Source organism: Galeopterus variegatus, unplaced genomic scaffold (genome assembly GCF_000696425.1).
Source record: "Galeopterus variegatus unplaced genomic scaffold, G_variegatus-3.0.2 Scaffold5450, whole genome shotgun sequence".
Classification (NCBI taxonomy): Eukaryota; Metazoa; Chordata; class Mammalia; order Dermoptera; family Cynocephalidae; genus Galeopterus; species Galeopterus variegatus.
The window spans coordinates 19,582-37,090 of NW_007731561.1; the positions used below are offsets into that span (position 1 = coordinate 19,582).

At 41.2% G+C, this 17,509-nt stretch overlaps 1 protein-coding gene across 1 annotated transcript; it reads left to right on the forward strand.

Moving 5' to 3' along the window:
* Positions 1–94: 94 nt before the first annotated feature.
* Positions 95–16,658, forward strand: LOC103604865 (glycosyl-phosphatidylinositol-anchored molecule-like protein; the record flags this gene model as incomplete). Its single annotated transcript, XM_008589442.1, has 2 exons — positions 95–194; positions 16,200–16,658. Coding segments are annotated over 2 exons (396 nt in total), but the record flags the coding sequence as incomplete, so codon positions are not given.
* Positions 16,659–17,509: the final 851 nt, after the last annotated feature.

The window sequence follows — 17,509 nt, forward strand, 5'->3', positions numbered from 1 at the left end:
TATGTGGGATCTGAACCCTCGGGCGGGAGCGCGGCCGCGCCTCCCAAGCCGGGGGCTTTCCAGTGCGCCACCGGGCCGGCCCTCAGGGACGTTTAGTTTGAAATGCCATGACTGTGCTGCCATAAATGACTTCAATTGTCCCAACATTAGGGAATGTCCATATGAAATAAGGCGCTGTTTGACAGTCTCTATTCGTAAGTACCTCTTTGTCTTTTTGACACGTGGCAAATTAGCCACCATACTTAAGTCCCATTGGGGGGCAGGGCCAGTCTGTTCTCTCTGTGCCTAGTCCTGGTACCCCTTCCTCTGCTATGTCTCCTTGTCCTGAGAGCATGCTCACAGGCACTAGGCTCAGCCTTGTGACCAGGCGGTGTGCATCATCTTGTAGAGCCAGACATTCTGGGAGGTGGGGCAGTCAGTCTACACATGTCCGGTGTCTCCAGGGAATAGGGATGTTTGGCACCTTGTGGCCTCTGCTTCGTGTCTGTCCTTGGTCGGTTGTGTAGAGACCCCAGTGCATCCTGGCCAGTCCTCATTGCCCCTATAATTTCTGGTCATCTGGGGACAGCTTCCAGCTAGACAGGTCTAGGCAGTGGGTGCACCAGGGATCCTTCAGGCAATGCCTTCCACACAGAGATTGAAGGGGCAGTGTGGCATCATGACAGAGCCCGCACCTCCACGGTAGTCTTGCTTCTTACTCACAGGCCTCTAGTGCTCTGAGAAACGGGTGCCTGTTCTCAGTTCCCTAATGCGAAGGTGTATAGCTGGAGGCCCAGTGACCAATGGAACATCCAGCATAGGTGGAGCCAGGGTAGGTCCTGGCAGACAGGTGGAAGCCTTGTCTGGGCCCTGCTCAGGACCTTTCCTCTGGCCTCTGCTCTCCCTGTGTCCGTGACTGTGTTTGAAACTTCACATGTTGTTCTGTGTTCCAAGCTTTGTGCAACATAATCCTCTGATTGCCACATCTTCATTGTACCAACTGCCGTTACCCTGGGGGCATCTGCTGATTTGGGACACCGGCAGGAGTCTGAGAATCTGGGTTTTGTCCCCACAGTGGGCCACCATTGGGGCACATTGATGTGTTTTGTGTTGTCGTTTTGGGATTACTGCCCCTGAATGAGTCTGGGAACTGTTTTTCTAAGAATCTCCATCCCTGTGTGGCTCTAACTTGAGTGAGACTTGCATGGTTGAGGCGAAGCAGAGACCGTTGGTGTGGGAGGCTGTGGAGTTCTATGCAGTGATGGACACCGGTGGACCCCAGCCTGTCCTTCCTCCTATCCTCCTGCATGTCTATTCCATCTTCTTCACAGCTGGGGCTTTTGACCGACAGCAGTTCTTAAGACCCCTGCAGGTTCTCTGTTGCTTGTCTGCATGGATGAGAGGTGCTCCAATGAAACTGTTTAAACATCTTGGCAAGAGACCCCTTTGCGCAGGCCTCCCTGGGGGAAGATAAGTGCCTGGCTTTTGATAGTCACTGCAAAGTTTGAGTTTTCCACTTGCCTCAGCCTCAAGTGGAGCTAGCTCTGGACCTTTCCTCTGATTTCAGCCTCCCCTGGTTCACTTCCTTCTCTCTGGTCCTCCCACAGTCATGGAAGCTGCAATGCCTATATTTAATACCTGATCCCATGCTGCCTTAGGGGCACCTTTCTCCTGAATGAACACTGGTGGATACTGGCATACATTTGGGAGTGACATTTGCCACTTGAGTATATTTGCTGATTGCTGGGGCTGTGTAGCATAGTAAGCAGAAAATCTCATTGGAAACATTTTTAATATCAGAGACTGAGCTTCCACCTACGCTCTTTGTCAGTGAGATATGGTCAGAGGAACAGACAGCTAGAGATATAGAGTAGAACAGGGAACCGATAAACAGCCCCACAGATGTATGCCCAAGTGATGTTTGACAGAGGTACAAAAACTATCAATGGAGGAAGGGTAACTTCTTCAACATCCATAGGCAAGAAGCCTTCACCTCAAACCTGCTACAAAAACTAACTCAAAAGGGATCAGTGGATTAAATGTAAAAGGTAAAACTCTAAATATTTTATGAAAAAAAGAAAATTCTCAGCAACGAGTCTGAGACTTGATACCAAAGCACGCTCCATAAAAAAGCAAAGTTGGTGACACTGGACCTTCATCAGTCTAAAGTCTTGTTTTCTGTGAATGACCCTGTTAAGAGCCTGAAAGGACGGCTATGGAGCACGAGAAAATACGTGAAAGCTACATATTCAACAGGGAACTAACATCTTGAACACATGAAGAACTCTCAAAATTCAGCGGTCAACATGCAACGAATCTCATTAGAAAATGGGCAGAAGACGTGAAGAGACGTTTCACTGAGGTAGATTCGCAGACAGCAAATAAGCACATGAATAAATTTTCGACATCTTTAGCAGTTAGGGACGTACAAATTAAAACCACAGTTAGACTAATCACAGTGACCAAAAACAAATACAGTGACGACAGCAGGTGCTGGTGAGGTGCTTGGGACCAGCCTGCCCACTCAGTGCTGGTGGGAATGAAAAGTGACGCGGCCAGTGTGGAAAGGCTGTGGCCACTTCTCCAAACTCTGCAGACGTGGCTGCCACACATCCCAGATTCACACGGTCCGGTGCTCTTCCTGGAGAACTAAAAACCGTGTCCACATAGTATCATGTGCATGCACATTCCTAGAAGTTTTATTTGTAATCCACCCAAACTGGAGACATTCCTGATAGTCTTCAGTGGGTGAAGGGTTACAGAGACCACGGTGTATCCACACCTTGAAATACTGCTCAGCACTGTTATGGAACCTGTCGGCATGCACGACAACTGGAATGAATGTGCAGGGGCTTGTGCTAGGTGAAAAAGGCAATCCCCAGAGGTTGCATACCACGTGGTTCCATTATTACAATATTGTGGAAATGACAAATGTACACAAATGGACACCAACTTAGTTTTGCAGAGAATCAAGGACAGGGCATTTGCTTGCGAAAGAGGCGTGTGTGTCCGTATGAGGGTACTTGTGATAAAACTGTTCTGTATTCTGACTGTTTTCCATGTCCATGCCCTAGTTGTGATATTGTCCTATAGTTTTGCAAGAAGTTACCTTTGGGAGTAACTGAATGAACCATACACAGAATTTCTGTATTATTTCTTAACAACTGTGCTTGAATATACAGTTATCCAGAAATAAAATATTTAATGGAAAAAAGTTTTAAAAAAAAATAGCACGGCATTAATGGCTATGTTTAGCAGCCTAAGATTTTCAGAATAAAGAAAAAATAGTTTATGCTATTTACTAGAGATATGTTTAAATAAGAACACAGAAAGTTTAAAAATAAAGTACAGAAAATGTTAAACACTGTCCAAAGAAAATTCTTAAGCAAATACTCAGGCCAGGTAAATATTAAGGCAAGAGCTTTTCTTATGTGAAGAGTGATGTTTTATGGACATTAAGGTGAAAAGCTATCAGGAAGGTGTTATGGTCTAAATCTGTACACACCAAATAACTTAGGGTGAAACTATATCTGGAGAAAAACTTCACAGGACTTTGTAAATGTAGGCAAATCCACAATTATGTAGTTGTCACTAAACCAGCTCTCTCCAAAGCTTCTAGAGGCTACAGCAAAAAGACAAATCTTATTATGGCTACAGACAAGGGGTCAGTGAGCTTTTTCTCTAAGGGACCAGCTAGTGAATGGTTGCAGCTTTGTAGGCCATCTAGGCTCTGTCTAAACTCCCCAGCTGCCCTGGTACGTGCCGAAGCAGCCATAGGTGATAACTGAACATGTGAGGGCACGTCAAGCAGTTCATGGAAAGACTTGCAATACCTTTCACTTCTATTTTTCCACAAACTTTTTGAAGTACCCTCATAGTGTGGTTCCTGTGTTGCAGCAAACCTTTCTTTACAGTCACAGTTGGTGGGCTGGATTTGTTTCATGGGCTGTTGTTTGCCAGACTCTGCTATAGTAGGTCTTAATAACACATTAACAATCAAAGTAATCAGTATATACAAGGGTACTTCAAAAAGTTTATGGAGAAATTAAATGAAAGGATAATATGAATCTTTCCACAAACTGCTCGAAGACCCCTTGTATAACATCAGAGCCAGAAATGACCAAATACACATTCTTTGCAAGGGCGCATATGATGTTTACAATACTGACATTTACAAAATGAACGACACCGCATACCGCAAGCATCAACAAAGTCCAAATGATTGAAGCTACTGTATTTGGAGTTCCCTCTCTATTACATGCAATTAAGCTAGAAATCATCAGGAATTAAGTAGTTCTGAAGTGCTTGGCTATTAAGGAGAGTGTTTCTAGACAACTACAGAAAAGAAGCCACAACAGAAATTAGGAAATATGAAGGTCTGAATGATTATGAAGATATGTCTTAGCCTGTTTTCTGTTGCTTATAGCAGAATACCTGAATCTGGGTACTTTATAAAGAAACAACATTTATTTCTTACAGACCTGAAGGCTGGGAAATCCCGAGGTGGAGGGAGCGCATCTAGTGAGGGTCTTCTTCCTGGTGGACACTCTCTGCAGAGAGTCCTGAGGTGGCTCAGAGCATCACATGGCAAGAGGGGGAGAGTGTGTTCTCTTCCTGTCCTTACAAAGCCACCAGTTTACTTCCATGATTATCATTAATCCATTAATTCAGAATGGATCAATCGTTTCATCAGGGCATAGTCCACATGATCCATCCCCTCTTCAGTGTCCCGCATTTCCAATAGGATAGTTGACTACCCCACCCTCTTAATACTGTTACAGTGGGGACTGAGTTTCAACGTAAGATTTGGAGGAGACATTCAAACTGTAGTATATGACACATCAGAATGAGTGGGAAGTAGCTAAAGAGATACTTAGATCAAAATATCCAACATTATAGGCATATTCTAGAAGAGAACAAAGGGTGAAAAACCTCTAAGCTTTTACTCAAGAAGCTAGAAAAAGAATGGAAATTAATCCAAAGAAATGCAGAAGGAAATGTAAAGAGGATTATGGGTATTCTTTTTTGTTTGTTTGTTTTTTTCTTTTTTGTCTTTTTTCGTGACTGGTAATGGGATTTCAACCCTCAGTGTCGCGCCCGTACCACGACCGGCAACGGGATCGCAACCCTCGGTGTCACGCCCGCACCGCGCTCAACCAGTGAGCGGACCAGTCTCTATATGGGATCCGAACCCTCGGCTGGAGCGCTGCTGCGCTCCCAAGTGCTGCACTCTAACGAGTGCGCCACCGGGCCGGCCCATGGGTATTCTTGAAATAGAAAGCAAAATGTATATGTATAAAAACCAATTAATCCAACAGTTGGTTCGTTGGAGTCAAATTAATGGTAAACCTAGTAAGAGGAATCAAAAACAGAGAAATGAAATTCCCATTTCCAGTACAAGAAATGAAAAGGGGGACATCATCAGACCTTATGGGCCTTATGTTTTTTAAATTTATTTTTTACTGAAACATAACTGATTGTACATATTCATGGGGTATAGAGTTGAATATCAATATCTTTGTACAATATGTGGTGATCAAATCAGAGTAATTAGTATATTCATCATTACACAATGTAATCATTTTTTATGGCACTTTGCCAACTTCTGAATAATCCCTCCTCCCTGTCCTACTTTCCCACCTCTGGTAACCTCAGTTCTGTTCTCTCGTTTTGAAAGTTCAAAACGAGATCGTTTTTTTGTTCTTTCTTTCTTTTTTATTTGTTTATTTTCTTTAACTTCCATTTACAAGTGAGCTCATGCAGTATTTCACTCTCTGAGCATGGCTTATTTCACTTAATATAATTTTCTCCAAGTTCATTCATATTGCTGCGAATGGCAGATTTTCATTTTTTTTTTTATGGCAGAGCAGTATTCTATTGTGTGTGTTGTATATATATATATATCACATTTTCCTCATCCTGTTGTCTGTCAATGGACATTTAGGTTGGTGCTGCGGTAAACTTGGGAGTGCAGGTATCCCTTCAATATGATGATTTCAATTCCTTTGGCTATATACCCAGCAGAGGGATTGCTGGATCGTATCGCAGTTCTATCTTTAGTTGTTTGAGGAAACTCCATACCATTTTCCATAATGGCTGCACCAATTTACAGTCCCACCAACAGTATAAGAGGTTTCCCATTTCTCTGCATCCTTGTCAGCATTTGTTATTCTTCATCATTTTGATAATAGCCCCTCTAACTGGGGTGAGATGATATATCAATTCACCTTTCCCCAATGCTGAGTGATGTTGAACATATTTTACATGTTCTGTTGGCTATTTGTATATCTTCCTTTGAGAAATGCCTATTCAGCTCCTCTGCCTCTTTTTTAATCGGCTATTTTTTTTTTTTTTTTACTGTTAAGTTGTTTGAGTTCCTCGTATGTTCTGGATATTAATCCTTTGTGTCCTCTTTAATTTATTTCAGCAGTGATTTGTAGTTCTCATTGTAGAGATCTTTTGCCTCCTTGGTTAAATTTATTCTAGGTATTTCATATTTTTGCAACTACTATAAATTAGCTTGCTTTCTTCATTTCTTTTTCTGCTAGTTTGATGTTGGAGTATAAAAATGCTACTGATTTTTGTCTGTTGATTTTGTATCCTGAAACTTTACTGAAATCATTTATCAGCTCTAAGAGTTTTTGGTAGAGTCTTTAGGTTTTCCTCTATATAGGATCAGAGACAGTTTGACTTCATCTTTTCTAATCTGGATGCCCTTTATTTCTTTCTCTTGCCTGATTGGTCTGGCTACTGCTTCCAATACTATGTTAAATAGGAGTAGTAAGTTAGGCATCCTATTTTGTTCCTGTTCTTTAAGGGAAAGTTTTCAGCTTTTCCCCATTCAGGATAATATTGGTGGTGGGTTTGTTGTATAAGGCTCTTATTGTGTGGAGGTATTTTACTTCTATACCTAATTTGCTGAGGTCATTATCACGAAGGGATGTTGAATTTTGCAAAATGCTTTTTCTGCATCTATTCAGATAACCGTATGGTTTTTGTCCTGGATTTTTTGGTGTGGTGTATCACATTTATTGACTTCCATATGTTGAACCATTTTTGCAACCCTGAGATGAATACCACTTGATCATGGTGCATAATTTTTTGATGTGTTGCTGTATTCTGTTTGCTAATATTTTGTTGAAGATTTTTGCATTGATGTTCATCAGAGATATTGGCCTATCATTTTCTTTTTTTGTTGTTGCATATTTCTGTGGTTTTGTCATTCTGTGAGGTGATGCTGGCCTCATAGAATGAGTTTGGCAAGATAGCCTCTGATTCAAACTTTTGGAATAGGTTAAAGAGAATTGGTATTAATTCTTCTTTAAAGGTTTGGTAGAATTCAGCAGTAGAGCCATCTGGTCCTGGGATTTTCTTTGTCGGGAGACTGCTGATTACTGCTTCAAGCTAGTTGCTTGTTATTGGTCTGTTCAGGTTTTCTCTGTCTTCTCGGTTTAGTCTTAGTAGTTTGTATGTGTCCAGAAATTGATCCATTTCCTCCAGGCTTTGATATTTGTTGTTGTACAGTTGTTTATAATAGTCTGTAGTGATTCTTCATATTTCTGTGGTATTAGTTGTAATATCTCCTCTTTTATTTCTGATTTTTTGTTATTTGGGTCTTCTCTCAGTTTTTCAGTTGCCCTTGCTAATGGCTTGTCTATTTTGTTTATCTTCTCAAAAAAACAACATTTTGTCATTGATCTCTTGTATCATTTGGGGGGTCTCTATTTCACTTATGTCTGCTCTGATCTAATTTCTTTCCATCTTCTAATTTTGGGATTGGATTGTTCTTGTTTTTCTAGTTCTTTGAAGTATACTAATTTTGGGATTGGATTGTTTTCTTTCCATCTTCTAATTTTGGGATTGGATTGTTCTTGTTTTTCTAGTTCTTTGAAGTATAGTGTTAGGTTGTTTAGTTGATATCTTTGTATTCATCTTATGTTAGCATTTATTACAATAAACTTCTCTCTTAGTACTGCTTTTGCTGTATCCCACAGGTTTTGTTATGATGTGTCTTTATAGTCATTAGTTTCAAGAAATTTTTTTATTTCCTGCTTAATTTCTTCTTGGATCCATATGTCATTCAGGATAATTTCCATGTATTTGTATAGTTTCCAGAGTTTCACTTGTTATTGATTTCTAGTTATTAATCTGTTGTACTCTGAAAAGATTCTGGAAATGATTTCAGTTTTTAAAAAAAAATTTGGGGGGCCGGCCCCATGGCACCATGGGTTTGGATCCTATATAGGGATGGCTGGTGCACTCACTGGCTGAGCGTGGTGCAGACGACACCAAGCTAAGGGTTGTGATTCCCCTTACTGGTCACAAAAAAAGGACAAAATAAAAATGTTTTTTGAGACTTCACTTGTGACCTAATATGTGGTGTAACCTGGAGAATGTTCCATGTATGTTGATGAGAAGAATGTCTATTCTGTAGAAAAGATCTGTAACCATCTGCCAAGTCCAGTTGGTCTAAAGTATAGCTTAAATATTGTGTTTCTCTCTTGATCTGTTGTGGAGATGATCTGTCCAAAGTTGAGAGAGGTCTGTTCAGGCCGCCAACTATTTTTGTATTGGGGTCTATCTCTTTATGTCTAATAGTATTTCTATTGTGTATCTGGGTGCTCCAGTGTTGGGTGCATATATATTTATGATTGTTATGTCTTCTTGCTACATAGATCCCTTTATCATTATAAAATGGCCTCGTCTCTTTTAATGGTTTTTAGTTTAAAGTCTCTTTTATCCTATATAAGAATAGCTATTGCTGCTCATTTTTGGTTTCCATTTGTGTGGTATATCTTTTTTCATCCCTTTGCTTTTAGCCTGTGCTTGTCTTTACAGGTGAGGTGAGTCTCTTATAGATAGCATATAGTTGGGTCTAGCTTTTTAATGCAGTCAGTCAGTCTGTTTCTTGTGGGTAGGGAATTTAATCCATTTGCATTTAGTATTGTTATTGAAAGGTATTGTCTTACTCCTGACATTTAATTGCTTTTCTTATGGTTGACTTAAATATCTTTTGTTCCTTTCTTTCCCTTTTATTGCTTGTCTTCAGTGTTCATTGGGTTTTTCTGAGACGGTGTAGTACAGTTTCTTTCTCTTCCTCATTTGCATATCTGCTCTACCAGTGGTGTTCATTCATTCTTGTGTACTCATGGTAGTGATTATCGCTTTTGGTGCAGGACTCCCTTAGCAATTTCTTGTAGAGTTGGTTCTGTGGTGGTGAACTCCTGAAGCTTTTGTTTGTCTTGGAAATTCACTATTTCCCTTTCATTTCTGAAGGATTGCCTTGCTGGGTATAGTATTCTTGGCTGGAAGTTTTTTCTCTTAGTACTTCAAATATATCATTCCAATCTCTTCTGGCCCATAGAGTTTCTGCTGAGAAATCTGCCGTTAGTCTGACAGGATTCCCTTATAGGTGACTTGACACTTTTCTCTTGCTGTTTTTAGGATTCTCTCTTTGTCTTTGAGTTTTGCCATTTTGACTATAATGTCTCTCAGAGAGGACCTTTTTGAATTGATTCTCTTTGGGGATCTTTGAATCTCCAAGATCTGAAGGTCCATGTCTCTCCCAATAACTAAGAAGTTCTCTGCTGTTATTTTTCCTTTCCAGAACATCCATGATTGGATGTTTGCATGCTTAACTTTGTTGCATAGGGGTCATAGATTTTATTCATTTTTTTGAGTCTTTTTCTTTTCTTTTCTTTTTGGCCAGCCTGGGTTATTTCAGGAAGAGTGTATTCAAGATCAGAAATTCTTTCTTCTGCTTCCTCTAGCCTGTTGCTTATGCTCTCAGTTGTGTTTATTTTGTTGAATGAATCCATCAGTTCCAGGAGTTCTGCTACATTCTTTTTTAAGGTATTAATCTCTTTGTACATTTCGTCCTTTCTATCCTGAGTAGTTTTTCTCATTTTGTTGTGTTGAGTCTTCTTGTATGTCATGGAGTTTCCTGAAGATTATTGCTCAGAATTCCTTCTCAGTCATTTCAAGGGTTTCCTGCTCTATAGGGTCTGGTACTTGAGAATTTTTGTATTCCTTTGGTGTTGTCATATTTTCTTCTTTTTATATATTCATAGTATCTTTATGTCGATGTCTGGTCATCTTGTACAGAGGTTACCCCTTTTATTCTGGAGCAGGCTTTCAGGAGACAAACTCCCTCCTGTAGCTATGTTTTATATGGACCATTGATTCAGGTGCTCTAGTAGTGGTTCTGGACAGACACAGTAGTGTAGTCTCCGTGTGGATACCTTGGCCATATTCAACATCAAAGTTGCATGTGAGTGTCTCTGTGTCCTAGGTACTGGGGCACATAGCGGTTCCTTACTAAGGTTAGTGACACAGTGTTGAGTTCTCAAGGACATGGGCAAGATCTATTCTTGGGTGGAGAACCTGGGTGTCTTGTTGCTCTTTGGCTGGGGTGGGTGACCCTGGATGGGCTTGTTGGCTCCCCAGCTAGTGTCCTGTGACCCTGAGGGGTGTGCTGTGGTATAATGGATCTTCTCAGATTGAATGGGTGACCCTGGGGGAATTTCTCTTTCCTTGTTCTTAGAAGGTGTGGCTTCTCCTGCGTCCTTGCTTCCTTTGGTTAGGGGGATGGGTTGGTGGTAGCTGGGAATTTTCTTGTACACTATTGGCTGTCCTGTGTTTCTGTACTCTCTGAGGTCTCTGCATGTGTCTGTTCCCAGATCAAGGCAGTCGAGTGCACTGTGCAAGTATCTCCCACCCTCAGGTGCATGACTGTGGGGACAGCATAATTCCCCGTGTAGGTTGGGTCCCTGGGACATGGGTCTTGCCGGCTTGCCTCTTTCTGGCTGCTCTGCTCATAACCCTCTTCTGTCAATGCATGGAGGCAGCACTGGGTCTTGCTCACAGCTGGTCTGAAGGATGTCATGGTGGTGGTGTGAACAGATATCAGCAGCAGCAGTGGTGGGAGCTGTGCCACAAGTGGCAGTGGTGGTGGTCCCACGTGTGGCCAGTCTGGCTGGTTCAGCAGTGTGAGCGGGGATCCCACACATTGCTGATCTGGCTGGTGCAATGGCGGTGGCAGCGGCAGCCACACTGCAGCTGTTGTAGTGTGGGTCTGGCGCACAGCCAGGCTGGCTGGTGCAGCAGCATGAGCAGGAATCTCATATTTTTCTGGTCTGGCTGGTGCAACAGCACCATGTGGATGGCTGCTGGCAGTGGCAGGATCAGCGCTGCAGGTGCTGGGGTGAAGCTCACTGCAGGAAGGTGGGGACAGTCCTGGAGCCTGACATTGTCACCCGTGAGTGTGGAGGTGGTGGTGGTGGGCCTGTTCTGGTCTTCTGTGGGAGGGATGCATCCTGGTTCCTCTTGTCTGCCATCTTCACACAATTTCCTTACAGGACTTGTAGAGGCTGTTCTGAATTTTCCCTCATATGTTAAATTTCAGATTGCTGATAAAATAAACAAAAACTTGAAAAAGACAGCCATACTTGGACACACAATGAAATTGTAAAGCTGAAATGTCCTGTTACGAAATTGAATCCTTTATGAAAAACCTACCCACCAAGAAATCTCTAGGCCCATATTGCTCTACTGTCAAATTCTTTAAAATATTTGTGGGAGAGTTCACATCAATCTTACACATATTTTTCCAGTAAATAAACAAGGAAAATTGCTTCCCAACACATTTACGATGGCAGCTTAACCATGACACTAAAACTCAGCAAAGATGTTGCAAGAAAGAGAAACTACATGCCATTCTCACTAAGCGACTATAGATACAAAAATACTGGCAGAATATTAAACAGTAACCTCCTGGATATATGTAAACACATCCAGTGCCATGCAGTATCCTCAGTGGGATTCTGAAATAGGAAAAGAATGGTAAGGAAAAATGAATGAAATCTTTATAACATATTGCTGTGGATTTGACTATGTCCCCAAAGTTCATATTTTAGAAGCTTAATTCTCGCTGCAACTGTCGAGTGTGGTAAATCCTATTATGGTAATTGAAAAGTAGGGCCTTGAAGAGGTGATTAGATTCCAGGACCATGCCATAGTGAATGGATTATTAATGGTGGTCAGGGGTGTAGTTCTGAGGGCTTTAAAAAGACAGCACATGAGGATCTTTCTCTCTCTGCTCTGTCAACTTTTGCCATGTGAGACCCCTGCATTGCTATAGAGCCACCATCAAGAAGACCGTCACCAGATGTGTTCCCTGGGCTTTGGACTTCCCAGTCTCTGAAACTGTAAGCAATAAATTCTGTTTTCTTACAAATCACCCAGTTCCAAGTATTTTGTTATGAGCAACAGAAATGGACTAATACACATATAGACTTTTGTATTTTTAAAGCTCAGCTTCTTAATTTTTAATTACTTGTATGCAAATGAAGATATATATGAATTTTATTATTTTTTTTGTGTGTATGTGTGTGTGAGAGAGAAAGGGGCTGTAATTTGGGTGTTTTGAGTATGTGCAAAGCATGTGCAAAGCCATTAGGACATCAGGTAGCACTTTCTTGCTTACAGTTCTGTGTAGTGTTTATGTTTAGAAATCATTGAAGAGAAGTGGGAGAGATACACAGGAGCCAGATTGTAAAGAACTTCGTAAAATGTGCCAAACAAATGGCTGTTTATTCTAAGAATAATGTGAACCCACTGATGAGTTCTACTATTTTAATAGGTATTTGGATACATACAAAATAAAGATGATTTTTCTTATTTTGGGCAAAAGGATTTTTTAAAAATATTATACTCAGAACATAATTGATTATACATATTTATGGGGTACAAAATTTGGAATCCACTAGTTTAACTCACCCTATTAACAGAGAAAAGGAGAACCGTCATATAAGCATGATTGTAGATGCTGAAAGGTTTTGATAAAATACAACACCCTTTCAGAACTGAAGAAAAAAATCTCTGAAGAAGTAAGCAAACAGTATGTTGTATCTCATGGAAATTACACATAGAAGAGAATGTTTGAAAAATTTTTTTCAGGTTATACATGAGATAAGGTGCTGCTCATGACCACCTCTTTTTCCAGTGGAACTGGAGTTTATAGTTCAGCTAAGCAAGAGGAAGAATTAAAATACATGGAGAGTAGCAAGAAAGAAATTAAACTGTGACTATTCACCATGCACAACAAGATTTTCAAATAACAAGAGGCTTTAGCAAGGACCTTGGATAAATATTCAAAAATCAATGTAAAAATGAATTGTCTTTCTATATAGCAAGAAACAATTTGAAAATGAAATTTACAAAATAATACCATTTTTAAAAGCACCCCAATATCAATGCTTAGAAATAAATCCAACCATATTTGTGCGAGATTTCAACACTGAAACTGCAAAGACACTTTTGAAACTAAAGACTTAAAACATGAAAGGCCGAACCATGCTTATGGATCATGAAACACAATAAAGTAAAGATACCTTTACTTTAATCTCCAAATTAATCTCCTAATCCAACAGAGTATTAATAAGATCCTGAGCATGTTGGAGTGTGTGAATGTGTGGACAAGTTGATTCCAGTGCTTGTTAAAATATCAAGGGCTAGGGCTGGCCGGTTAGCACAGTTGGGTATAGCACGGTGTTATAACACCAACCTCAAGGGTTTGGATCTCCATACCAGCCAGCAGCCAAAAAGAAAGAAAGAAAGAAAGAAATGAAAAGAAGAGAAATATCAAGGGCTAGGAATAGCCAAGGCAATCTTGAGAAAAGGAGAAAAAAGCTGGAGTAGGTGTGCTCTGAACTGTCAAGATTATTGATGCAGTTTCATTAGTTAAAACAGTACAGTATTGGTTTCAGGACTGAAAAACAGAACTCTAGAAGAGACAAGGGAATTCTGCAGAAAACACATACATCCAGTTACTTGATCGCTGACAGATTTGACCCTACAGAGCAGCAGGGAAAATGCTCGTTTGTATGAAGTAGTGGTGGATAGATTAGATATTTATACACAATATTTGTGCTATACAAAAGAAGCAGTTTCAGGTGGTTTGTAGGTCTCCATGTAAATAGAAACATAATAAAGTTTACAAAGGAAAATCTAGAGGAATGTATTTGTGTCTCTTGAGTAATTAAGAATTTTAAAACTTGGACAAAATAGTGCTAGTCACATAAGAATAAAATTGATAAATTGTATTACATTAAATTCCACAACTTCGGGCCGGCCCGGTGGCGCACTGCTACAGTGCACCGCTTCGGAGCGCGGCGACGCTCCCACCGAGGGTTCGGATCCCACATACAGACCGGTTCCCGCTCACTGGCTGAGCGAGGTGCGGGCGCAGCACTGAGGTTTGCGATCCCGTTGCCGGTCCCGGTCCGGTCCGGGCGCGACACTGAGGGTTGCGATCCGTTGCCGGACACGAAAAAAGACAAAAAGGAAAAAAAAATTCCACAACTTCTGCACCAAAGAATATACACATAAAACAGAAAAAAATGCAAGCCATAGATGAGGAGAAAGCCCCTGAAAACACGTATCTGCTAAAGGACGAATATTCATAATATATAATGAACTTCATCCTACAAATCAGTAAATGAAAAAGCAGACCGTCCAACAAAACTTTGAACAAATTTTAAGGAAGTTTATTCTAAAATTGTATCTGAATTTTTGTATCTAAATGTATGAAAAGTTATTGTGTCATTCTTGATGGACTTGCAACTTAAAAACACAAAACTATAACACTACAGGAATCAGTAAATATGCAAAAACAACATATCAAGTGTTTTCAGAGTTTTGAAGTGTTCACAACTCTGTGGAGTATATACAGGTTCATCCCAGTCTGGAAAACTCTTCAACGATATCTGTTAAAGCTGTGCATTTGCATATCAAAGACTCAGCATTTCTACCTCTTAGGTACACATATTTTGCACAGGCTCTCCTCAAGACACGTACAAGAGTATTCATTACAGCACTATTTGGAGTAGATAAAGACCACGAACAACCTTAATGCCCAGCAGTAATAATCTTTGGTATATTCATCCGTGGAATAGCACATAATAGTGCAAGAAGGAAAAACATTCAACAATATACAAAAGGAACAACTTTCAGCAACACAAAGTGGAGCAAAAGGAGCCGTCCACAAACACAAACGTGATGTATACTTTCATTTTCATGATGTTCATAGCCAGACAAAGCTACTACATGAGCTTAGAAGCCCACACACTTCCTATCTTTGGCCTTGGCTGTGGACAGCAGAGTCTGAATGGAGGAACACAACGAGGAATGCAGGCTCTTTCATCCCGCTGTGTGACTTGAGCTGGATACTAATTGCGTGGCTGTGTGCACTTGTGCAATCTGGTGAGCTTTCGAGTTAGGATTATGTGCTTTTCTGAGCAAAGTTCAACCTCAGTAAACATTGCACATGGAAAACAAAGGAAATTAAGTGCTGGTGCTTAGTCATTAACTCCTTCTGGTGTTATCGAGGAGGCAAAACCCTTAGTCATTAACTCCTTCTGGTGTTATCGAGGAGGCAAAACCCAGAACCGTGAATGGATAAACCAATTATGGTATGTTCCAGAATAAAGTATTTGTGTAAACACTGTGTAAACAGCAAGGGGAACAGAAGTAGTGATGAAAACCAAGGAATTTAATCCGTGGAGGAGGTCTTGATGGACATCTCAGAGGGAGATTTGCTCAGGTAGCGTTGGTTGGCTGAGGCCCTTGGGCAAGCCCTGTAGTGAAGGTAATCACGTTAGTTGTGGAACCCTAGATGGGATGTGCATCGAGTCTGTGCTGGGGAGGAAGCTGGCATTAAGGGCTCCAGGAGCTTGGAGCACCAGACTGATGGGCCCAGGAAGGAGCTTATCCTAGAGAGGTCTTTCCAAGTTCAGCAAATCAGCTTAAGGCCTCATTAGTATGTGCCCTCCTGTTAAAGGTCTGTATGATCCCTGGGACATATTCAAACATGATTCCTGGTCTCCGTTTGATTTCTAGAGCTCTGGAGTTCTTCTGACAAGAAGTCAACAGGGCTTGTCATTTGTACAGCTGCATGACTAGGTGCCATGGAACCTTTTTGGGAGGACCAGAGTCAGACATAAAAATGGCAGTATGAATAGGAAAATGTCTCCAGAGAAGTTGTACTTGGGTTAATCATACCCTCTAGTGGACGTGGACATTGTCTCTCAGGCAAGGTTGTAACATTTGGGAATGGAGAAGTGTGCATGTACCTAGTTATGGTTGAATATGAGATTATGAGTTTTGATATTTACAAGAAGAAAATATGAAATCAATGATTTTCATCACTAATTTTTTTGTAGGTTTACACTCTCGTGAACTACTCGTTTACAAGAATTGTACAAACAACTGCACATTCGTATATCCAAGTCAACAGGTTCCTGAAGCCCCAAGAAGACCCTTCAGAACTAATAGTTTCTATTTTGTTCGTTGCTGTAATGGCATGCGCTGCAATGAAGGAGGACCTACTAACTTGGAGAGGGACATGTTGCCCGATGAGACAATTGAGGAGGAGCTGCCAGAAGGAACTGTGCATTTGGGGGGATCAGGAATTTTCCTGAGCTTTGCCTCCATCATACTCAGCATCGCGCTGACATGAGAACCCCTCCTTGCAGGTTCTGTCATCTTCGCCCATTCCCCAGACCAGTTTCACTCTGCATTGGTCCCTTCTGAACCAGAGGCACTGATCCTCTGGGTCTCCAGTTGGACTATTTATGGTGTATTGCACAAGAGAAATAAAGGAAAATTTTCTTTGCTGAAAATGTCTGTGAACATTCATGTGCTCAGGCAGCCATAGTGGAGTCTCTGCTGAGACCTGCTCTTCTCTGCTTTACAACATACTCAGGAATTACTTTCTGGTTATAGTTTTTGACCTGTTTTTTTCTCTCTTTAGACATTGTGGGCTACATACTCATAGTGCACTCATGCCACAAACGTCTTTCTGGTTTAGCATCCAGACATGAGTGTTTTCATCAGAAAGCAAAATGGTTGCAGGGGGATAGTCTCCAAGTTGGCTAAGGAGAGCTGTGCTCAGACCGTATCCATCCTTTCCAGTCCTCGGCGCAGGGAGTGATGGAAACACGGAAGGTGCCTGGCAATGAGGTGACACCTGGATCCTCACGGCCTGGTGTTATTACTTGTTCAGTGCCCTTGTGTGGGTCAGACAGGTTCTGCAGGGACTGGGGTTGCCTCTCCACACGGCACCTGGCTTCACTCAAGCAGTAGACTGTTTCTCCAGATGCTAACACCTGGCAAGGAGTCACTGTTTATTCGGTGTGGGTTTCTTTTCGGGTTGTGGATGTACTGAACACACTGAATCTATAGCCTTATAACGGTTAAAACAGCCCTAAAGCCAGCTGTCGACTGCCCTGAAATGGAAAGGCGGGTTTGGGGCTGCTGCCGTCCCTCTCTATGAAGCCGTGGTTGGTATCAGAAACAAGACAAGGAGGGAACAGGAAATTTAGATCCTTGTCGTTCTCCGCCTCCTCCTTTTAAAAACCTTTTAGCTGATTTTTTAATTATTAAAAAGTTTCCCATAACACAAAATTCACCATTTTAACCATTTTAAAGATTATAATTCAGTGATTTTAGTACATTACAATGGTATGAAACC